At 36.1% G+C, this 25055-nt stretch overlaps 2 protein-coding genes across 4 annotated transcripts; both read right to left on the bottom strand.

The window, feature by feature from the left end:
• Nucleotides 1-2231: 2231 nt before the first annotated feature.
• On the bottom strand, nucleotides 2232-6726 carry LOC127639911 (coagulation factor XIII B chain-like). Its single transcript, XM_052122246.1, has 5 exons — nucleotides 6571-6726; nucleotides 6188-6253; nucleotides 5550-5741; nucleotides 2682-2861; nucleotides 2232-2523 (listed from the first exon to the last, which is right to left on the bottom strand). Exons 1-5 carry the CDS (start codon nucleotides 6647-6649, stop codon nucleotides 2351-2353), a joined length of 690 nt encoding a protein of 229 aa, XP_051978206.1. The 5' UTR covers nucleotides 6650-6726; the 3' UTR covers nucleotides 2232-2350.
• A 2497-nt stretch (nucleotides 6727-9223) lies between these two features.
• On the bottom strand, nucleotides 9224-24946 carry LOC127639910 (complement factor H-like). 3 transcript variants are annotated; one of them, XM_052122244.1, is made up of 9 exons: nucleotides 24753-24946; nucleotides 22651-22830; nucleotides 21739-21844; nucleotides 21571-21647; nucleotides 19790-19984; nucleotides 19233-19424; nucleotides 12995-13186; nucleotides 10068-10253; nucleotides 9224-9909 (listed from the first exon to the last, which is right to left on the bottom strand). In XM_052122244.1, the coding sequence occupies exons 1-9, from the start codon at nucleotides 24820-24822 to the stop codon at nucleotides 9716-9718; spliced, it is 1392 nt and encodes a 463-aa protein (XP_051978204.1). In that variant the 5' UTR covers nucleotides 24823-24946; the 3' UTR covers nucleotides 9224-9715. The 3 variants fall into 3 exon arrangements, with proteins under 3 accessions (XP_051978204.1, XP_051978203.1, XP_051978202.1); XM_052122243.1 differs by lacking the exons at nucleotides 10068-10253; nucleotides 12995-13186 and adding an exon at nucleotides 16600-16785 and having other exon boundaries at nucleotides 9228-9909; nucleotides 24753-24944; XM_052122242.1 differs by lacking the exons at nucleotides 9224-9909; nucleotides 10068-10253; nucleotides 12995-13186 and adding exons at nucleotides 15413-16441; nucleotides 16600-16785 and having other exon boundaries at nucleotides 24753-24942.
• Between the last annotated feature and the right edge of the window lie 109 nt (nucleotides 24947-25055).

Below are 25055 nucleotides of genomic sequence, written 5' to 3' on the forward strand. Positions count from 1 at the left end.
TAAATAGTTTTTATTTATCAATTAAAATCATACAAATCCAGTAAACAGAAAAAAATAAATCAATCAATATTTGGTGTGGCCAACTTTACCTTTTAAAACAGCCCCAATTCTCCTATGTACCAAGGATGTTCCAAGCTTCTTGGAGAATTCACCACAGTTCTGTCTCAATTGCTTCTGTCTCTTCAGGTAATCCCAGACTGACACTATGTTCAGTGAGGGGCTCTGTGGGTGCAAAGTCATCTCTTGCAGATTGCCCTGTCCTTCTTTTCTATTTGCAAATGTAATGTTTGGGAGAATAACATTTATTTTTCCTATTGACACTAAAGCTGAAGATATAAATGACCATCTTAAAACAAATGTTTTTGTGAAACATCTTAAGTGCCTCAGACTTTTGCACAGTACTGTATTTACTGTACAGCCTTTAGATTTTGAAATTATTTCAGCTGTTTGGATGTTAGGTGTTGCTAAAATACATTATAAACCACATCCTGTATTGATTTTATATCAAACACAAATCTGTTTCCTTCAATATTGATAGATTCTGTATTATATGTATTATAATATTTTGAAGAACAGATGACAGAAAAGCCGTCAATGCACATGTCTGATTCATTGAATTTCAGATTCATGGGTCATGTTGCCATTTTATTAATATTATTATTATTAGCTTTTTCCAATAATTACTTTTTACAGTGATAGAGGGTCTATAGTGTGTTGTGGGAAACATATAAGCTGCTGTTATCTACAGATATGGAACGGTTACAGTAGCATTTCCACTGGAACACTGTTCGGGACGGCACGATTTTAAACTGTTCTTAGTCTGGAATTCTCTGCATGACTAGTTATAACCGTACTAAACTGCTCAACTGTGCTGGTAGAATGGCTTTAGTACGTGGCGATTTAAGTCTATCTTCATGATTTTATTATGATGGTTTAATTGTAGCCTACATTTATTTATCTACATGCCTTTTTCGTCAGGGAAGTAGATTTCTAGCTCATTTAAACTCAAAATACATCAATGTATTCTCATATACTATTTTCATATAATACTTTTATAATATTTTCTCAATAAATCTCCTTTTTAGCTAGTCTGGAATCTTTCTCATGTTCATGTTCGGTGGTAAATACAAGCCCTCAGCAAATTATGGCAAACCTCTCGCCTTTTCCTCTTTACTTTCCTTTTTGCAACCTGGTCAGTGTCTGCTGGTTGTCAGCAAAATAAAACCAGGGTAAAAAGCAGTCCTAAAAAGTATTTGACCAGTTGGTGGAAAAGTGGCTAATTGTCTTATCTTCAGCACTGATGAGATGTCCTCCAGTGTCAGTAATTAATGGGGATTTGGGGGCAAAAGCACCTCCAAAAGAGACAAAAATGCCCTTGTAATTCAAAATATGGGGCAAAAATTGAATTGCAGCGTACTGAATTCCTCTGTATTTTATTAGCAAGATCTGACATACTGCTTCAAATTCTATAGGCCTAGGTTTCCAAATTATGACATAAAATAGCCAATTACATATAATTATTCAGATTGAGAATGTATGTCAGCAGACTATTTCATTGGAAATGTTTGACATAAAAAGTTTGTATCTCTTTAATGATAATAAAAGCAAAAAATGCCACTGAAATTCAAATCCGGAGTGCAAATATTGTTCCTTAATGGAAATGCTTATTTCTGACATGGAGGTCCACGATCTTTAATGGAAGAGAAGCATTTCGCAATATTTAATTTTAAGCTGTAAAACATGATAACAGTTCATGGCTAAGGACAGTCAACAAAGGTAATAAATATTGTTGAATCCTCTACTGATTATGGAGTATCTAAAGGAATACTGTCTTTTAACACAGAAAAAAAGTAAAGAACCTAATACTAACCCTAACAGTGCTGAGATCAAAAGAGCATTCTTTCACTTTGCAAATGTGCTATCACGATAGCAGGAGATCATAGGCACAGTGTAGGTAATTTACGGGCATGAAAATTCACTAAATGGAGGTGCTTGTCCTGAATTTGGCACATTGAGGCTGAATTTGGGTGGAAAAACATTTAGAATTAACATGTCAATTTCCCATGTGTCCATGCTAATATTTTTCGTACATTAACATTGAATCTCTCATAAAATATTTATGAGTGTAAATTTACTAAATCAAGGATCAGTATTTCTTTCCTTCCTTCTAAATCATCTTAACATTTTTCTTTTAGCATTGCTTTAGTTTTACGAGTAAGAAATCCAAAAAGAGACTAAAGTCAATTGGGGAAAAATACTTTTTTACTTGCTCCATTAGTTTTGCTTGGTCAAGGTGCAACAGATGCTTCAGCAATGTATTCACATTGTTATTCACACTCAGGAAGAGGCATCACACTCCATTTCGACACATTTGTCTAAAGGAAGTGTTGCCTTTTTGATAATTAAACCACTGACACACAAACGAGATATAATCCCCGTATGGTGCAAATATTTTTCCCCATTCACCCTTCTTCAATTGTATATTCCTTTTGTCCATTTCATCTACTGTCACTGTACAGGGCTCTGAAACAAAAAACAACAACATGTGACTCTCAGTGTTAAAATGCAAATCCATTACATGACCGTCACCCCAACCTGTACAAAATTATGACTTAATATTACAAGATTATGTCAAGCTTGCAAAGAAAAATAAAATGTAGTAAAAGTCTAAAAGTACTTACTTAAACATGTAAAATGTCCTCTCCATTTGCCTTGCACACAGGTCAAGAAACTGTCCCCCTCCATTACGTATTTATTAAAGCACACGTATTCAACCTTCTCTCCTGAATTGTACTTATTCCTTGTCATTTCTTTTGTATCTGCATTCTCATGGACCATGCTTGGTGGTCGCCTACACTGAACTGAAAAAGCAAAGACATCTCTTATATTTGTTTAATTCTTTGTATTATTAGGCTATTATTATTATTATTGTTGTTGTTATTATTATTATGTCTCCTATGATATTTTGGTCCCTAGATATAGCTTGAGATTTTTGTACGTATCATCGCCCACCAGGCAACAATTAGCTAGATAAGGAACAGAAATGTAAGTGTGGCGTAGTTCTAGCGGGTAGACTAGTAGCTGCACATCATCGCACAATTAGCAAGTTAACTCCTAATCAATCACATGTAAGCCATTGCTTTATAAGTCTGCTCACAATCTATCACATTGCTGTTTCAGTGTGCTAACCTCCACCACCCCACCACCACCAGTTGAGCCCCTTCCAGCACCTCTTATCTCAGGCAGGATATGACAGTTCAGAGTACAACTTCTTTGGACCGCCAGACGGGACTTATGCCAAAGAGAGACATTAGATTTCTGTTTTAAATTCAGAATTACCTTTGGCAATTTTGTGTAATTCATTCTAATGAACTTTAAAGAAATGACTTAAACAAGTTTTTCCACTGCACTCTGTTGTACTCTTTTTTTTTTTTTTCCAAAAGCATAAAAAAATAAACATTTTCCACAAGCTAGAAGGCTGACTCAGAAACTCATCGAACAAAGTTCTTAAAATTTAATATTTGCCAGTCCTGGGCAGGATTTTAATGTTAATGTTTTATGTATGAATGGTGGATGTATTTTAAGAAAAAGAAGAAGGAGAAAAAACATAGATATAAAGATTTTAATTACCTCTGGTATGGGTTATTTGATTTGTTTAAGTAATCCATACGACGCCAGTGTTTTAATCCATATCTTCAGAATTGATTTGATAGGCGTGGGTGAGAAAAATCAATATTTAAGTCATTTTTATTGTTGTTGCAGGAAATTCTCCTCATTGCCCAGTAGGGGGCAATATGCATGACGAATATGAGTCACCAAAAACAAAGTGAAATTGAAAAGTGGAGATTGACTGAGAAGGGAGGAGTGACTTAAATATTGATCTGTTTCTCACCCACACCAATCAGATCACTTCTGAAGATATGTATTTAACCACTGGAGTATTATGGATAGTTTAATAATGACTTGTGTGATTTTTTTGGAGCAATGATTTTTGCTAAATGTTTTTATTTTTTATAGAAGACTAAATTAATAATTTGTATATTAATTTAAAAACAATTGTCTTGTGTGCATTTGAGATATGCATTATGAGCGTTCAATATACAGTATCGATTTTGGTATGTGCACACATGGATAGATGACACATATAATTATTATTCAAATAATCTGTTTTCATGATGTATTGACTGTAATTTTTATTTCATATAAATATATGGCACTTTTCCACTGCACATTATGGTTCGACTCACCTCAACTCTACTCACTTTACTTTTCTGAGCTTGCATTTCCACTGCAGTTTAGTGCCTCCTCAGCGTGGGTGGGATTATAGGCTGATCGTCACAGTTGCACCACCTCTACCGCCGTGACATCATCTTAAACATGACACAAACTGACTAAAACAATAACCACTAGCTGTTAGCCACTAGCTCATTGTGCTGCATAAAGCAGTTGCTGCACAGTGATTTTACACATAGTTAAATTTACCTGGTTGTTTTAGAAGCAAGCTTCCAGTATCTCGTCAACTAAATAAAGTGAATCTTTCAAGCAGAGTATAGAGTTAACATAACAGAACATACCATCCTCCATCGTGGATCAATGGCAGTCCAGGGCACTCTCCCTCCCATTGCTCGCCGGTCTAGATAGCGTCCATTTGGTCGAACCACTTCCACTTTTCCTTGATGGTTCTGTAGTCACTTTTAATTTTTTTTTAACTTTTCCCTGCACTGTTGGTGGGTCCTGTGATAGCCGTGTGCGGCCAACAGCTGAGATAATTCCTGAGAGACATTTGCATTTCGCTCATCGCTAACGAGTGGACCGTCTGCACCTCGTTTATTGACCATGGCGTGGTTTTGCGCACAGCCATTTCTTTTTTCACAACTCGAAAGTCGCTTGAACAAATGATACTGCTATAGCTGTTGCTAGCTTTAAAACTAGCGTGCTTATTTCGCGCATCGGAAATCAAGTGACGCTGTTAGTGACGATTCACTCTGACCAATCAGTGATCTGCATTTAGTATCGGCTCGCCTCGCTTGGAACCTCGACCGAGGTGGTACGGAAAAAAAGTATCAGGTACCAGGTACTATCCACAGTGGAAAACCCCAAAAAAGCAAGCAAAGTCGAGTTGAGTTGAGTTGAGTTGTACCGTGCAGTGGAAAAGCCCCAATAGAGAACATGAACAAAGAACCACCAAGTGCTTCTTAAGATTTGATGTGGAGTCTTTTTCAATGCACATTTCTTTGTAAGGCAAAGATTGCATGGCTCCTTTATTTTACCCCCCATGTCTATTTGAAAGTCAAATTATATTTGTATGTGGTTAAATGATGAATGAGACTCAAATCTCATTTTTCAGATGCAGAAATTTAGGAAACTAATCAGGTAAATTACACACTAGTAGATGACTCGTGTAATCCATAAAAAGTAACTGTAATATGATTAAATTATCCAGATTACATGTAATCTGTACCCAACAAAATACCGTAAAACATTAAAAACATTGATTATCAATCCTTAAACATTTAAAATGATTATATTAGTGCAGTATATCTTTATACCTTCACATTGTGGATATGGGTTATCCCATTTTCCATTTGACTGGCATTCAATTAGTCGTTGACCGGACATCTTCATATTCACATCCGTGCATCGGAAAACTAAGATTTGTCCAGATTTATATGGTGGAGTGATACCTGGATGTCCAACTAAAATCTGAGTGTTATTGAGTTCTTCCTCCTGACAGGTCACTTCTGTAGAAAAGAAGCAGATATGCATTTATTTTGAACCTATTTATAAACATGCAACAATATATTAACAATGATAGGCAGTCTGAACGTTTGCTATATGATACAACAAGTGGTTGTCATCTACAGATTCATATTTGAGAACTATATAGAAATAAAATGTAACCATGATTAAAAAGAACTTTAGCTGTTCTAGTTTTGCTGTGATACATAGCAGTTTTGTAGCAGCTGTCATTATTAAAAAGATATATATATATATATATATATACAGTATATATATTGTGCTCAAATTGTATTGTAAATACTGTCTGACACAGAAATCACACTCCAGTGTTTATTTTAAGCAGACGTTCTGTATATTGCATATGAGTACACTTGTATGTAAGCTGTAAAACATATTGTTCTATGTTTAACATATTAGTTTTAGCCAAGTTTGTGTAATATTGTCTTACCTTCAGCATTTGTTGAGCTGTCCATGATCATGAAAAGGAGAAATAGCTCACAGTGTTTCATTTTAGCTGTAAAACATTTTGACAGTTTATAAAGCTAATAAATAGTATCAGTTGAATTCCCACTAAATCTTTAACATAAATTAAATGTACTGATGCAATACTTTAAATCTCAATTCATAAACTCATAAAACTGTGTAAAACTGTGGTGTACCCTGATAAAACATAAAGGCTGTAATTACCAGTTGTCCAAAAGAAGCATTCAGAAAAAGTATAGTATAAGAAAAGCTTGGGAATGACCACTGTCCGCTGAACATCGACAGCTCCTCTGTGGATATTGTCAAGAGCACCAAAGTCCTTGGTGTTCACCTGGCGGAGAACCTCACCTGGTCCCTCAACACCAGCTCTATCATCAAGAAAGCCCAGCAGCGTCTCTACTTTCTTCGAAGGCTGAGAAAAGCACATCTCCCTCCCCCATCCTCACTACATTCTATAGAGAGACTATTGAGAGCATCCTGAGCAGCTGCATCACTGCCTGGTTTGGGACTTGCACCGTTTCGGACCGCAAAGCCCTGCAGAGGATAGTGAGGACAGCTGAGAAGATCATCAGGGTCTCTCTTCCCTCCATCAAAGACATTTACACAAAACTCTGCATCCACAAAGCAACCAGCATTATGGATGACCCCACACATTCCGAAGCATTCGGACCCTTACGGCCAGATTGTGTAACAGCTTCTTCCCCCAAGCCATCAGACTCCTCAATACTCAGAGACTGGACTGACACACACACACACACACACACACACACACACACACACACACACACACACACACACACACACACACACACACACACAGCATTTTAGAAAGTGTCATCTTTTTGCCCTACTCAGATTACAAATGTGTACTGGTCAGCGCTGCACTGTCTCTCACTGTGCCTATTGTTCTGTTCCTTTTAGTAATTTATTGCACTGTCCCATACGTTTTTGCACACGTTTGCACGTGCACTTTATGTAGAAATATTATTTAGTCTGTGTAGTCTCATGTGGTTCTGTGTTTGTCCCATGTTGTTTTATGTAGCACCATGATCCTGGAGGAAGGTTGTCTCGTTTTGCTGTGTACTGTAATAACTGTATATGTGTTATGAAAGGGAAGTCAGGAGAAGGCAGACGGGAGATGCGGATCCAAATGCGTTTTTTTTATTGCAACAATAATCAGACAAACACAGGAACAAATGAAAGGTCCACGAGGGAAAATGAAACTAAAAAAACACGTAAGAACATCCACGAAGGGCAAGGTAATCCACGAACGAACATTCAGGAGAAAACATGAACAGGCATGAACAAACATCAGGAAACACTAGAAAACATTATCAACATACAACAACCGACAAGGGAATGGAGGAACAAACAGGGTTTAAATACACAAGGACACAATAAAGACTAAACGAGACACAGGTGAGAACAATGATGTGTGCAGGCAGTGAGGGAGGCCGGGAATTGTGGGAATTGTAGTTTTCTACAAGGACAGTGAGACTCGGGGTGGACAACAAGGAAAACATGAAATGGAATGTGATCCGTGAAGGGTGAAACGGAAAACACGGGGCAGACAACAAGGAAATGTGACATGGAACGTGAAAGGTGGCATGTGAAACAGACAACACGGGGCAGACAACACAGGAACGTGACAATATGGTTGAACGACAATAAAAACCACTTGACTTGAAAATGAAAACTCCCAATCGAATTTCATCAATTGGAAGTTACCCAAGCAATAGTTAATGCAGTAAAGTGAAACGGTTCATGTTCCAATGAAATGGCTGACTTTTATTATTACAGTAGGCTTCATTGCAAAATGACTTGGAACAACATACTGGACATACTATTGTACTGCAAATATGAGATTATTTCAGAAATCATTCAGTAACATTTATAAAATCTAATAAATAATTAATGCTCATTATAATTGTATTTATTTATTTTTTTGCTCAAATGACATGTACATAAAATAGTAACCCACTTCAGAGAAGAATCACATTTGAACTATTTTAACTAATGTTGGATTTCAAATCTCTCATACATTTAAGCTGCAAAGCAGTGGTGTGTGGTGGACTTTTGAAATGAGAAGGCCATCTCAGAGTTTGAATCCTTTTAGGTTAAACTCACACAGAAACCTTATTTAACAATATATGTAAAACACATATAAGTGCAAGTGCCAGTACAAGTGTGTGTGTGGTATTTATAGTTTACTTTCACCATATTACAATTTTAAAAGGTTGTTTAAAATGAATAAAGACGATTTATAATGTTACACACTTCTGTGGACTTAAAAGTAACATTTTAAATAATTTACATCCTCTTCAACTATTGCAATGCACCATTTCATCATTTCCCCAAAACTACATGTCAAACATCTTTGACCAAAATAAGTGCTAAATCGTTGGATTTCTATCCCCATACAATTAAGAGTTTAATACTTCATTCTGTCACTAACATGTATTCATTTGTGGTAAATGTGTCATTTTAACACTGACAGTGGAGGTTTTTTGTGTGGCCATTGATTTATTTTTCACGCTGTTATGTCACAATCCTATGACCTTTTATTTAAGATATACTGTATGTTATGAAATGACATCACACACACACTCGAGGTTGACATCATCCATTCTGCAAAATTATTTTGAGTTATTTGAAGTTTGAACTCTTTTGTTTTATTTATGTTTTTTTTGATTTTGTGGTCTTATGTGGTGAAGCTGAACATGTCCATCCTTTTATGGGAAGATATATGAGAAATTAATCTATAAATATCATTATGTTAACAGAAATAAAATCATCATTATAAGTTTACAAATATGTTTGCTAGATATCAATCACAGACCATGTTGTGGCTAATTTATCTGATTGTCCAACCTGTTATTTTCCACCTTGATGCTGCTTATTTAACTGGCTGTACTGTACATCTGATTTTTATTTTTGTAATTAGCTTGACCAGTATGACTAATACAATCTTTACCATGTCAATGTAATGATGAAACAAGATACTTGTAAACGTATGATTTATTTTAAAAATGTAAATGCCAAAATACAACATATATTTTCCCAAATCAGAGTGTAATTTGATGTGTATAGCCCATTGCCCAAATGTTTGAATTATAGTTTATATGTTCATGGCCATATATCATATTTCTGCATGAGAAGACACTCTTCTATATTAACTATTAACTATTAACAAGCATACAATACTATAACATTTTTGTGTGTTCATATTAACGGATTATAAACGAGTCGAATCAAGTTAAGTTTATATGTTTTTAGTTTTTTTTACATAGCTTCAAAAATAATACCCACAATAGTACAGCATATTTCATGTACCTGTATCTGTTATCTACCTTCCTTTCAGATTATCTTTACAACTGTTGTTGCTTTTAGCATTTGTTTAATTTTACAAGTAAAAAAAAAAAAAAGTAAATTGGGGAAAATTGCTCCAGTTGTTGATGCTTGGTCACGGTGCTTCAGCAATGTATTCACATTGTCATTCACACTCAGGAAGAGGCATCTCACCATTTCGACACATTTGTCTAAAGGAAATGTTGCCTTTTTGATAATGAAACCACTGACACACAAACGTGAAATAATCCCCGTGTGGTGCAAACAAATTTCCCCTTCCACCCCTCTTCAATTGTATATTCCTTTTGTCCATTTCATCTACTGTCACTGTACAGGGCTCTGAAACAAAAAACAACAACATGTGACTCTCAGTGTTACAATGCAAATCCATTACATGACCGTCACCCCAACCTGTACAAAATTATGACTTAATATTACAAGATTATGTCAAGCTTGCAAAGAAAAATAAAATGTAGTAAAAGTCTAAAAGTACTTACTTAAACATGTAAAATGTCCTCTCCATTTGCCTTGCACACAGGTCAAGAAACTGTCCCCCTCCATTACGTATTTATTAAAGCACACGTATTCAACCTTCTCTCCTGAATTGTACTTATTCCTTGTCATTTCTTTTGTATCTGCATTCTCATGGCTCATGCTTGGTGGTCGCCTACACTGAACATTTCCTAAAGAAAAAGCAAAGACATCTCTTATATTTGTTTAATTCTTTGTATTATTAGGCTATTATTATTATTATTATTATTATTATTATTATTATTGTTATTATTGTTATTATTATTATGTCTCCTATGATATTTTGGTCCCTAGATATAGCTTGAGATTTTTGTACGTATCATCGCCCACCAGGCAACAATTAGCTAGATAAGGAACAGAAATGTAAGTGTGGCGTAGTTCTAGCGGGTAGACTAGTAGCTGCACATCATCGCACAATTAGCAAGTTAACTCCTAATCAATCACATGTAAGCCATTGCTTTATAAGTCTGCTCACAATCTATCACATTGCTGTTTCAGTGTGCTAACCTCCACCACCCCACCACCACCAGTTGAGCCCCTTCCAGCACCTCTTATCTCAGGCAGGATATGACAGTTCAGAGTACAACTTCTTTGGACCGCCAGACGGGACTTATGCCAAAGAGAGACATTAGATTTCTGTTTTAAATTCAGAATTACCTTTGGCAATTTTGTGTAATTCATTCTAATGAACTTTAAAGAAATGACTTAAACAAGTTTTTCCACTGCACTCTGTTGTACTCTTTTTTTTTTTTTTTTCCAAAAGCATAAAAAAATAAACATTTTCCACAAGCTAGAAGGCTGACTCAGAAACTCATCGAACAAAGTTCTTAAAATTTAATATTTGCCAGTCCTGGGCAGGATTTTAATGTTAATGTTTTATGTATGAATGGTGGATGTATTTTAAGAAAAAGAAGAAGGAGAAAAAACATAGATATAAAGATTTTAATTACCTCTGGTATGGGTTATTTGATTTGTTTAAGTAATCCATACGACGCCAGTGTTTTAATCCATATCTTCAGAATTGATTTGATAGGCGTGGGTGAGAAACATCAATATTTAAGTCATTTTTATTGTTGTTGCTATAAATTCTCCTCATTGCCCAGTAGGGGGCAATATGCATGACGAATATGAGTCACCAAAAATAAAATGAAACTGAAAAGTGGAGATTGACTGAGAAGGGAGGAGTGACTTAAATATTGATCTGTTTCTCACCCACACCAATCAGATCACTTCTGAAGATATGTATTTAACCACTGGAGTATTATGGATAGTTTAATAATGACTTGTGTGATTTTTTTGGAGCAATGATTTTTGCTAAATGTTTTTATTTTTTATAGAAGACTAAATTAATAATTTGTATATTAATTTAAAAACAATTGTCTTGTGTGCATTTGAGATATGCATTATGAGCGTTCAATATACAGTATCGATTTTGGTATGTGCACACATGGATAGATGACACATATAATTATTATTCAAATAATCTGTTTTCATGATGTATTGACTGTAATTTTTATTTCATATAAATATATGGCACTTTTCCACTGCACATTATGGTTCGACTCACCTCAACTCTACTCACTTTACTTTTCTGAGCTTGCATTTCCACTGCAGTTTAGTGCCTCCTCAGCATGGGTGGGATTATAGGCTGATCGTCACAGTTGCACCACCTCTACTGCTGTGACATCATCTTAAACGCGACACAAACTGACTAAAACAATAACACGACCGCTAGCTGTTAGCCACTAGCTCATTGTGCTGCATAAAGCAGTTGCTGCACGGTGATTTTACACATAGTTAAATTTGCCTGGTTGTTTTAGAAGCAAGCTTCCAGTATCTCGTCAACTAAATAAAGTGAATCTTTCAAGCAGAGTATAGAGTTAACATAACAGAACATACCATCCTCCATCATGGATCAATGGCAGTCCAGGGCACTCTCCCTCCCATTGCTCGCCGGTCTAGATAGCGTCCATTTGGTCGAACCACTTCCACTTTTCCTTGATGGTTCTGTAGTCACTTTTAATTTTTTTTTTAACTTTTCCCTGCACTGTTGGTGGGTCCGGTGATAGCCGTGTGCGGCCAACAGCTGAGATACTTCCTGAGAGACATTTGCATTTCGCTCATCGCTAACGAGTGGACCGTCTGCACCTCGTTTATTGACCATGGCGTGGTTTTGCGCACAGCCAATTCTTTTTTCACAACTCGAAAGTCGCGTGAACAAATGATACTGCTATATCTGTAGCTAGCTTTAAAAGTAGCGTGCTTATTTCGCGCATCGGAAATCAAGTGACGCTGTTATTGACGATTCACTCTGACCAATCAGTGATCTGCAGGATTTTGACATCACATTTAGTATCGGCTCGGCTCGCTTGGAACCTCGACCGAGGTGGTACGAAAAAAGTATCAGGTACCAGGTACTATCCACAGTGGAAAACCCCAAAAAAGTGAGCAGAGTTGAGTTGAGTTGAGTTGAGTTGAGTTGTACCGTGCAGTGGAAAAGCCCCAATAGAGAACATGAACAAAGAACCACCAAGTGCTTCTTAAGATTTGATGTGGAGTCTTTTTCAATGCACATTTCTTTGTAAGGCAAAGATTGCATGGCTCCTTTATTTTACCCCCCATGTCTATTTGAAAGTCAAATTATATTTGTATGTGGTTAAATGATGAATGAGACTCAAATCTCATTTTTCAGATGCAGAAATTTAGGAAACTAATCAGGTAATTACACACTAGTAGATGACTCGTGTAATCCATAAAAAGTAACTGTAATATGATTAAATTATCCAGATTACATGTAATCTGTACCCAACAAAATACCGTAAAACATTAAAAACATTGATTATCAATCCTTAAACATTTAAAATGATTATATTAGTGCAGTATATCTTTATACCTTCACATTGTGGATATGGGTTATCCCATTTTCCATTTGACTGGCATTCAATTAGTCGTTGACCGGACATCTTCATATTCACATCCGTGCATCGGAAAACTAAGATTTGTCCAGATTTATATGGTGGAGTGATACCTGGATGTCCAACTAAAATCTGAGTGTTATTGAGTTCTTCCTCCTGACAGGTCACTTCTGTAGAAAAGAAGCAGATATGCATTTATTTTGAACCTATTTATAAACATGCAACAATATATTAACAATGATAGGCAGTCTGAACGTTTGCTATATGATACAACAAGTGGTTGTCATCTACAGATTCATATTTGAGAACTATATAGAAATAAAATGTAACCATGATTAAAAAGAACTTTAGCTGTTCTAGTTTTGCTGTGATACATAGCAGTTTTGTAGCAGCTGTCATTATTAAAAGATATATATATATATATATATATATATATATATACAGTATATATATTGTGCTCAAATTGTATTGTAAATACTGTCTGACACAGAAATCACACTCCAGTGTTTATTTTAAGCAGACGTTCTGTATATTGCATATGAGTACACTTGTATGTAAGCTGTAAAACATATTGTTCTATGTTTAACATATTAGTTTTAGCCAAGTTTGTGTAATATTGTCTTACCTTCAGCATTTGTTGAGCTGTCCATGATCATGAAAAGGAGAAATAGCTCACAGTGTTTCATTTTAGCTGTAAAACATTTTGACAGTTTATAAAGCTAATAAATAGTATCAGTTGAATTCCCACTAAATCTTTAACATAAATTAAATGTACTGATGCAATACTTTAAATCTCAATTCATAAACTCATAAAACTGTGTAAAACTGTGGTGTACCCTGATAAAACATAAAGGCTGTAATTACCAGTTGTCCAAAAGAAGCATTCAGAAAAAGTATAGTATAAGAAAAGCTTGGGAATGACCACTGTCCGCTGAACATCGACAGCTCCTCTGTGGATATTGTCAAGAGCACCAAAGTCCTTGGTGTTCACCTGGCGGAGAACCTCACCTGGTCCCTCAACACCAGCTCTATCATCAAGAAAGCCCAGCAGCGTCTCTACTTTCTTCGAAGGCTGAGAAAAGCACATCTCCCTCCCCCATCCTCACTACATTCTATAGAGAGACTATTGAGAGCATCCTGAGCAGCTGCATCACTGCCTGGTTTGGGACTTGCACCGTTTCGGAACGCAAAGCCCTGCAGAGGATAGTGAGGACAGCTGAGAAGATCATCAGGGTCTCTCTTCCCTCCATCAAAGACATTTACACAAAACTCTGCATCCACAAAGCAACCAGCATTATGGATGACCCCACACATACCGAAGCATTCGGACCCTTACGGCCAGATTGTGTAACAGCTTCTTCCCCCAAGCCATCAGACTCCTCAATACTCAGAGACTGGACTGACACACACACACACACACACACACACACACACACACACATACACACAGCATTTTAGAAAGTGTCATCTTTTTGCCCTACTCAGATTACAAATGTGTACTGGTCAGCGCTGCACTGTCTCTCACTGTGCCTATTGTCCTGTTCCTTTTAGTAATTTATTGCACTGTCCCATACGTTTTTGCACACGTTTGCATGTGCACTTTATGTAGAAATATTATTTAGTCTGTGAGGTCTCATGTGGTTCTGTGTTTGTCCCATGTTGTTTTATGTAGCACCATGATCCTGGAGGAAGGTTGTCTCGTTTTGCTGTGTACTGTAATAACTGTATATGTGTTATGAAAGGGAAGTCAGGAGAAGGCAGACGGGAGATGCGGATCCAAATGCGTTTTTTTTATTGCAACAATAATCAGACAAACACAGGAACAAATGAAAGGTCCACGAGGGGAAAATGAAACTAAAAAAAACACGTAAGAACATCCACGAAGGGCAAGGTAATCCACGAACGAACATTCAGGAGAAAACATGAACAGGCATGAACAAACATCAGGAAACACTAGAAAACATTATCAACATACAACAACCGACAAGGGAATGGAGGAACAAACAGGGTTTAAATACACAAGGACACAATAAAGACTAAACGAGACACAGGTGAGAACAATGATGTGTGCAGGCAGTGAGGGAGGCCGGGAATTGTGGGAATTGTAGTTTTCTACAAGGACAGTGAGACTCGGGGTGGACAACAAGGAAAACATGAAATGGAATGTGATCCGTGAAGGGTGAAACGGAAAACACGGGGCAGACAAGGAAATGTGACATGGAACGTGAAAGGTGGCATGTGAAACAGACAACACGGGGCAGACAACACAGGAACGTGACAATATGGTTGAACGACAATAAAAACCACTTGACTTGAAAATGAAAACTCCCAATCGAATTTCATCAATTGGAAGTTACCCAAGCAATAGTTAATGCAGTAAAGTGAAACGGTTCATGTTCCAATGAAATGGCTGACTTTTATTATTACAGTAGGCTTCATTGCAAAATGACTTGGAACAACATACTGGACATACTATTGTACTGCAAATATGAGATTATTTCAGAAATCATTCAGTAACATTTATAAAATCTAATAAATAATTAATGCTCATTATAATTGTATTTATTTATTTTTTTGCTCAAATGACATGTACATAAAATAGTAACCCACTTCAGAGAAGAATCACATTTGAACTATTTTAACTAATGTTGGATTTCAAATCTCTCATACATTTAAGCTGCAAAGCAGTGGTGTGTGGTGGACTTTTGAAATGAGAAGGCCATCTCAGAGTTTGAATCCTTTTTAGGTTAAACTCACACAGAAACCTTATTTAACAATATATGTAAAACATATATAAGTGCAAGTGCCAGTACAAGTGTGTGTGTGGTATTTATAGTTTACTTTAACCATATTACAATTTTAAAAGGCTTGTTTAAAATGATTAAATTTGATTTATAATGTTACACACTTCTGTGGACTTAAAAGTAACATTTTAAATAATTTACATCCTCTTCAACTATTGCAATGCACCATTTCATCATTTCCCCAAAACTACATGTCAAACATCTTTGACAAAAATAAGTGCTAAATCGTTGGATTTCTATCCCCATACAATTAAGAGTTTAATACTTCATTCTGTCACTAACATGTATTCATTTGTGGTAAAATGTGTCATTTACATATGACAAATGTGTCATATGTAAAAAAAAAAAAAGTAAATTGGGGAAAATTGCTCCAGTTGTTGATGCTTGGTCAAGGTGCAACAGATGCTTCAGCAATGTATTCACATTGTCATGCACACTCAGGAAGAGGCATCTCACCATTTCGACACATTTGTCTAAAGGAAGTGTTACCTTTTTGATAATGAAACCACTGACACACAAACGAGATATAATCCCCGTGTGGTGCAAATATTTTATTCCTTCCACCCTTCTTCAATTGTATATTCCTTTTGTCCATATCATCTACTGTCACTGTACAGGGCTCTGAAACAAAAAACAACAACATGTGACTCTCAGTGTTACAATGCAAATCCATTACATGACCGTCACCCCAACCTGTGCAAAATTATGACTTAATATTACAAGATTATGTCAAGCTTGCAAAGAAAAATAAAATGTAGTAAAAGTCTAAAAGTACTTACTTAAACATGTAAAATGTCCTCTCCATTTGCCTTGCACACAGGTCAAGAAACTGTCCCCCTCCATTACGTATTTATTAAAGCACACGTATTCAACCTTCTCTCCTGAATTGTACTTATTCCTTGTCATTTCTTTTGTATCTGCATTCTCATGGACCATGCTTGGTGGTTTCCCACATGGAATTCTCACTGAAGGCAAAGCAAAGACATCTCAGAAATGTCTTGATTTTTCTTTCTTTTTTCCCTATCTTTTTTTAGATATCGATTAGCAATATGTCTTTTCAATTGTTCAACCACACATAATTATAATAAACACATTACTTTAATGCATAGAGATAATTCAAGAAAGTCTAATAAAATGCTTAAGGAAAAGGCCCTTGACATTCTTCATTGAAGTGCCACTTATGAAACATTTGAAAAACATTAAATAGCTTGAGTTTTTGGTTTACTCCGGGAGATCAAGAAAGTCAGCCAGCAAAATCTTCTTTCTTTTTTACCTGCTCTGATTTTGGCTAGATTTTGCACTGTATATAGATTTTGCACTGTATATAGGCCTATTCATAGAGGAGATGAAAGATTTTAAAGATGTTTTCTGCTATTTCTAGAGAGTAATAAATTAGATTTGTACACTTTGTTTGTGAAAAAAAGTAGAAAATAAAGTGGTGCTTATAGATGCAAAGCTTGCCTCAACGGTTGCTAAGGTATCCTGGGTGGTTGCTAGGTAGTTGGTTACTAGCCCAAGTAAAAAGGGCAAGTTGTATTCAGCTGTTCAGGATGTAATACAGTGAAGAGGAATGCATATTTTATAGACTGTACCCCCACCCCCAACCCCAAACCAAACCTAACCATCAGTGGAGTAAAAATTTAATGTTAAGGGGAAAAAATGAAACCTCTGAATCATGCTTGTCACTGATGTGGCCGATCCTAGTATAATGGATCTTTCAGAAACAGCATGATTACACATACTTCCTGTGTAATCATGCTGACAGCACTGCTCTCCTCAACTAGCAGCGCAATTTGTGGTATCATTTATGTCCTTAGCACAAATGGTGCAGGAAGAGTAACGTGCCTAATTTTAATATTTAGGGTTAGGAGCTTGTTCAAATCTCCAACCCTAAGTAAAGGTATTAGTGATGCATGTCAAAGCAAACGACACTACTAAAATATTGCAGCATAATTCAAAACACTCAGAAGCTTTTACCCTCCGTAGTCTTACCTGCACATTTAGGAAATCGGGTCTATTTTCTATTTGACTGGAGGCGATTTCAGTGTTTCCCTGTGAAATCAGCCCTTGTCTAGCACAGGAAAGTTTTAAACTCTGTCCAGATCTGATTAAATCTATAGGAGGAGGGAGTCCACTGGGACGTTCGGAACACATGTTGCTTTTAAAGAACAGAAACATATCTGATTATTCTATATGGGTAATAGTGATAGTAATTCTTGCTTAGAGTTGAGGTACTCGAGTGTGGACTTGTCACGGACTCGGATGCATTTTTATTCGGCCTTGAGTCCATGGCATTTGTGATGCAATGAAGAATACAATTATGAAACAGAAATAAATGAACACATCTCTTTCTGCATACAGCTGTAGCCCCCCCTGAAGTCATAGATGTAGTCAGAGTTTGTTTCACCGTGTTAAGCAAACACGCACATGCTCCGGTACACTCATCAGTCAACCAATACGCTTAAATGTTACTATGGAGACTACTGTTTCACATTGATTACCGAAGTGGCTGGCAAGACGAAAACATAAAGCCAGGTATGTAGCCAATGTACTAGGAACAAGAGAGTTTTGCATGGCACGGGACATTAGGATTGGTAAAATTGCACATGGCATTTGTGCAGCCAAGAAGGTGCTCGCATTGCGTTTCATCATGGTTAAGAACTTCAAATCAAGAACTTTATTGAGTCTGAAAAAGCGTTATTGCTAAAGCATGTAACATAAGTCACGTGACCCATGTCTGTTGAGAGAATGCACGTGCAATCTAATTTTTTTATTTCATTTGGGTGCGCAAGTTTTATTTTTGGTGGCATATGAGGGGCACATCAGCAAAAGGGCAGGGAATCGAGCCCCTAGAGTCTAGTAGTCTGGTCATTATAGCACATTTTTAATTATTATTATATTTAGCTCGTAGATCACTTGTACAGACCAAAAGTGCTAAACCAAGGCTGGAACTTTGGCAAACATGTCCAGGAGTTTATCACCTCTGAAAATAGTGCAGAAATACAGCAACATGGAAATTGTGTGTAATCTTGTTGCGGTTCTGAAAGTTATTACATATTACTACATTTAATAAAATAAATGATGGCTTTGATAAGACAGAGGAGAAGTTAAACACATTTGAACTGATGCTTAAATGTCTGATGGGAGATGGCACTTGTCAGTAATTCAGCAGAATAGGGTCCATGTCTGATTTCTGGAACATTCGGTGGCAACATATTGAGTTTCCATGCGATCATGTTGTTAATATAAAACATTATCTTTGGCTGAACTAAAATATTAAAACTAAAACAAATATAGTGAAAAACTAAACTAAAACTAGAAAACACTGAAACTCTCTAAAGTCATAGAAAACTAAACTGAAATGGACAAATTGAAAATAAGTACAACTATAATAAATCTATTATGATCTTACCTTCACATTTAGGATATGGGTCACTCCATTCTCCATTTGCCTGACAGGTGATGGTTCTCTTTCCTTTTAAAATCAGCCCTTCATCAAGACATGAAAATTTTAACATGTGTCCATATTTAATAGAACCCTCTTGATCAGGGATTCGCTGCACTATGATGTTGTCCTCTGTTGCATTTTTAGGACACGTTACCTCTAGAGAAACAAGACATGCTGGTCACTTCATGTTCTCCACCTAGGCAGTTCACTTATTTATGGGTCATTGGGATAGCCATTTTTTTGTCCAAATACTTTTGGAGCCACTGTATGTATGGATGAAATATTAAACTCCATATAAATATTTTAAATATACAAGTTAGTTTTAATTTATTCCAATTAAGTGATCATAGAGCAAAGATTTTAAATAGTTTCAGTACTTCAATATAATTATAAATATTTATTTATAATTCATAATTTTTTAAAAGCCAGAGTTTGAATAGAGCATATTTATAAATGTCTGGTATACCCTTTTAAAGTAGCAGAATTCAAAAGGTACTGCCTTAAACATGATGTGTCCTTACCTTCACAATTAGGAAAGGGACTGCTCCATTTTCCATTTGACTGGCACATAATTTCTTTTGCTCCCCTCAAAATTAGAAGTTTTTCATCATCACATGAAAATTTCAACCTGTGCCCAAATCTGATTAAATCCCCATAATCAGGGAGTCCCTCCACTTTGATGTTGTTCTCTATGTTGTCTGGAACACATGTTACCTCTAAAGAAAGGAAAAAGCATGGTTTCATGTGCACAAAGTGCAAAATGCATAACAGCTGAAACAGTTCAGAATTTGTGTCATCCAAAAATAAAATTCTGGTGCAATGAGGTTTCCAAGGTTAATGCTCAATTGAGTTTTAAATTAAAAAACCTACCTCCCTACCCTAAACATTACCCCTAAATCTAAACGATAGTGTCATTAAAGCAAATGTGACATGAAAAACGCAATTGCTGAAGCAACTATGTCATTTTGAAGTGCTTCTATGACATTTTCGGCTCAAGTGTCGACTCGCATACTCTTCACAATTCGTACAGCGGCCCTTTGAATTTGAGCCAATATCAATATAATCAGTTGAGTCAATTTAAAGTGTGATTAAAGGATTAGTTCACCCAAAAAGGAAAATTATCCCATAATTTATTCACCCTCAAGCCATCCTAGGTGTGTATATGACTTTCTTCTGTCAGCCAAACACAATCAGAGTTATATTAAAATATATCCTGGCTCTTCCTAGCTTTATAATGGGAATGAATGGTACCTTAGATTTTGAAGCCCAAAAAAAGCACATCCATCCATCAAAAAAGTAATCCATACAGTTCCAGGGGGTTAATAAAGGCCTTCTGAAGCTAAGCATTTTTGTAAGAATAATATCCATATTTATAATTTTATAAACTATAATCACTGGCTTCCTCTATCCTCTGTGCTTTCGCATTCTTCACTTCTCACCGGAGATTACGTTACGCCTACGTCATGGCCGTTTGCTTTGGATGGCTTGAGAGTAAATTATGGGATCATTTTCATTTTTGGGTGAACAAACCCTTTAACTTCACTTGGCAAGCTTGTAAATGTAGTTGATTCTGTTATGCAAAACTTAAAAGGTACCGGTGTTTGTGAACTGATAATCTGCCGTTGTACTCTGGAATTTGTGTGAAAGGAAATTGTGATACATACAATGAGTCATGTAAAAATGATTAAGCAAAAATGCAGGTATAGTAACGTGATTTTAAGCGATCAGGTTTTCTTCTTTTGTGTTCCACTGAAGAAAGAAAGTGATACAGGTTTGAAACGGTATGACGGTGAGTAAAAATGGTTAACTTTTGAGTGAACTAACTCTTTAACTCTTTTCAACAGCCACCTTTACATACTATTTGCAAGTACAGGTCAAACTCATATATACTTTAATGTAGAAAGACCTAAATCTACAAAACTGTTGGTCAATAAAATTTTCAAATAACATATTTCAAATCCACAATATAATCTGTCATCAGCGGTGTCATAAATGTAGCTTTTTCTTTAGCTCAATTCAAACAACAATCAAGCACCATTACAATTTCATCAGTTATATGTATAGCCTACGAGTGACCCGTCTCGTCCTTCTAATGTCTCTGAAAAATGTTCCTGTGATACGCACATGCAAACATAAAGCTATAACATGATACTGAGATTTCATTGGCTATGACCACAGACCGATCACAGAATGTTTGAGTAACTTTTCTGCCCCCATTTTGTCACTGTTTTCTAAAGGGTTGAAAGGGGATGATTGCAGGCTGCTGGAAGATATAAAACATTTTAGTTGACCTCTCCAGTACCTTCACAAGCAGGTAAACGGTTATCCCAACCGTCAAGGCGACATGTTCTGTCGACAAACCGACTCTGCATCTGGAAGCTTGAAAAAAAAAACATGTATATTTTTAACGTAATAGTACTTTTTCATGAAATTCTTTCTGAATGTTAACAAATCTTCTCAACACGCTTACCCCTTATTGCAGGTATACTTGATGGTTGTTCCAAAAACAAAGCTATTTCCATTCACAATACTATATTGGCCATTTGGAATATCTGTAGGCAGCTCACAGCGTTTGACTAATGGTGAAACAGAAACAAAAGATATAATTTCGAATTTAAAATCAGAGTTTGTAATTCTAGTAATTCTCAGAGTTAGAAGTCTTCGGGGCCATTTACACTGAACAGGTTTTCCCTCCATATACTACGGTGCATTTTCATTGTTTTTCCATGAAGACTTTTTAGTTTTCTGGTCTCCAGTGTTTTCACTCGCATCCGCTTATGTTTTTAGGGGATATTGCGATATTTAGCATTTTACATTTTTTAAAATTGCCAAATAAAAACAACATGTGGATCCATAGTGCTGATTCTTTACAGATTTGTGATGACCATCTTTTGACAGTGCCTCACCCGTCAAAGTTTAAGGAGTGGGTATATGACATAAAGCGATGGCCCAAGGTTAGTTGCATTGGATAAGTTATGAAAGCCAATAACTGCTCAAGTCTCATCTCATTTTTACCCCAACTAACACTTAAAATAGTTGTTGGTCTCCATCTGGTTTGCTTGTTAAATTATATATATATTTTTTATCAGTTTTTACTAGTAGTTTGAACTGCCTCTTATGGAGAAACCAGAAAACAGTCCAACGGCAATCAGAGGATATATGTTGCATATAGAAAACATTTGGTCTTAATGGGCCCATAGAATTCTGTAGAATTAAATTACATGAAATGCACAGATGTTCCTATCACTATAATTACTTTTGAATACATTTTAAAAGGCTGTAACTTAAATATATTATGTATTTTTACAGCTTTCCATTGTAAAAATTAGCTCTTAGTTGTAGCAGTTTTGTGAGGGAAAATGTAATTGAACTGTGTACTCACTTGTACATTCTGTCTTATTCAGTTTAATCCATTTTTTACCATCACATATGTAGACGAATTTTCGCAGAGGGAAATAACCATGCTTGCAGTTGTACTCTAGTTTATCACCAGAAGAGTAGTTGCTTTTCAATAAACCAGGAGAAACGTCTGCATTACTTAATTGTGGGACCTCGGCACAACCTGTGAGACGATGGCACATCATATAGTCAGTGCAAAAGTCATCAACAAAGCCATATACTGTATTTAGCTGCTTTTGTCACAACAATTCACCTAAACTTGATTCTCTATATCAGTCATGTATATTTACTGCTACCTTTTAGTAACTGTGCGTGCGATTTAAAAAGAACTGTAAAGAAATTTAGAAAGACCATTCTGTGTTGAGAGCACCAACACTGAAGCATTTCCACAGACATAAAATAGCTAGATTTGATCAAATGGCATATTTTGAGAAGTAATAATATTGGTGTGGGTGAGAAACAAACAGATCAATATTTAATTCCATTTATGCTAAGAATTCTTCTCAAATTGCATTTGAGATGTTAAGACTACTTGTATTGATGCTGACTACCAGCCCTGGAATCGTGAGTTTGAATCCAGGGTGTGCTTAGTGACTCCAGCCAGGTCTCCTAAGCAACCAAATTGGCCTGGTTGCTAGGGAGGGTAGAGTCACATGGGGTAACCTCCTCATGGTTGCTATAATGTGGTTCTCGCTCTCGGTGGGGCACGTGGAGAGATGTGCGTGGATGTCGTGGATAATAGCGTGAAGCCTCCACACACGCTACGTATCGTCCGCCGCTACCCGGATTGAGGCGAGTCACTACAGCACCATGACAGCTTAGAGCGCATTGGGAATTGGGCATTCCAAATTGTGGAGAAAAGGGGAGAGAGAGAGCGAGAGAAAAAAAGACAAGTTGTACTGTAGTTCAGTTACTTAATAAAAAAATTAAATAATAAAAGCTAGTACATAGAAGTAGTACTAATACATATACTTTATATACTGTATATGTATATATATATATATATAGAAGACATTACCAAGGCAGAGGGAGACAAAACTAAAGCAAAGACAGACTTGACGGATATTAACAACCACTTGGGAGAGTTCTGTAATGATTCGCTACAATGTGTCTTGTACTACAACTACAAACCATTAACAAACGTGGACTCAGGGCTTGTGGTGCCGTTGTCATCAGCGTAAATACTATTTTATGTAACCAGCAAATTGATCAACTGATAAGCAAATATTGTGTGCCAACAAAAACTGGTGTTTGTATGAGAAGATCAGACACAAAAAACACACATTTGACTGGACCTTGTGCTACCCCGTAATGTGATGACATCTGTACAAATCAGAGCAGATCATATTAATGGTTTATGACAAAATTACATAACTCCTTTTTCTAGATTGTTAAATCTAATAAGTCACTAGAAGCTGCCTCTTTTCAGAAAAAAGAGATTAAAGTGAATGAAATAATATTATAGGTAAATACGTTTCAGATGTTTAAAATGAGTGTAATGGGAACCGTGGCAGATCAATAAATATGGTGGTGGTAAATGAATAATTTAAGCTAAAGGAAACAATTTTGCAATGAATTTCCTCATATCAAGCTTCAACTGATCCAGACAGGATTTTTCAACCTTCAACCAATCACACCCAGACTTTCAGCCAACCCAGAACCCAAATGTAAAAAAAGCTATATGATTTATTTTATAATGTACTTTATATTATTATAAATCAGGACACAGGCCCTTTTGAGCTGCTGTCTATATAAAATACTGATTAAATACTACTTTAAATACTCTGCAAAGTGAATAGGACAATTATTCAAGTGTTTATGATATTGCTTATATATGTCTTCAATATGTAATAGGCTTCAACTGATTATTTATTTTACACTAGAACTGTACATATACACGTTTACTTGCTTTTTAAATGTTAAAAAGAAATATTTTTAAATTAAAATGCATATAAGGTTTAACCAGCCAATACTTGCTTTATGTAAAGCAAGCTAACAGCAACATAACCTGCTAAACAAGTGTGATATTGTCAAGAATACAATTTAACTGTCTTTTGTCATATTTAAAAGAGCATTTTTCTTTACCTGCTGCATTCGAGGACTCATATGTCATAAAACATAAAAGAAGAGAGAAAATTATTGCATATAACTCCATTGTCCAGCTTTGAGTGTCTTCTTGAGGTCAAACAGGATGACATTGATATTTTATTATCTGCAAATATTGGTTGACCAAGCCGCCTCTTTGCAGATTAACAGTAAACATGTGTGATAAAAGATGAAAATGGGGAAACCACGTGGTAATAATTTCGACACAGCTCAAAGAATGTTCCATCACATGGTGGTTGATGAGACCAAAGGCTGTACTGTTGCAATGTGTTTTTAACTTGT

Source organism: Xyrauchen texanus, chromosome 48 (assembly GCF_025860055.1).
Source record: "Xyrauchen texanus isolate HMW12.3.18 chromosome 48, RBS_HiC_50CHRs, whole genome shotgun sequence".
Taxonomy (NCBI): domain Eukaryota; kingdom Metazoa; phylum Chordata; class Actinopteri; order Cypriniformes; family Catostomidae; genus Xyrauchen; species Xyrauchen texanus.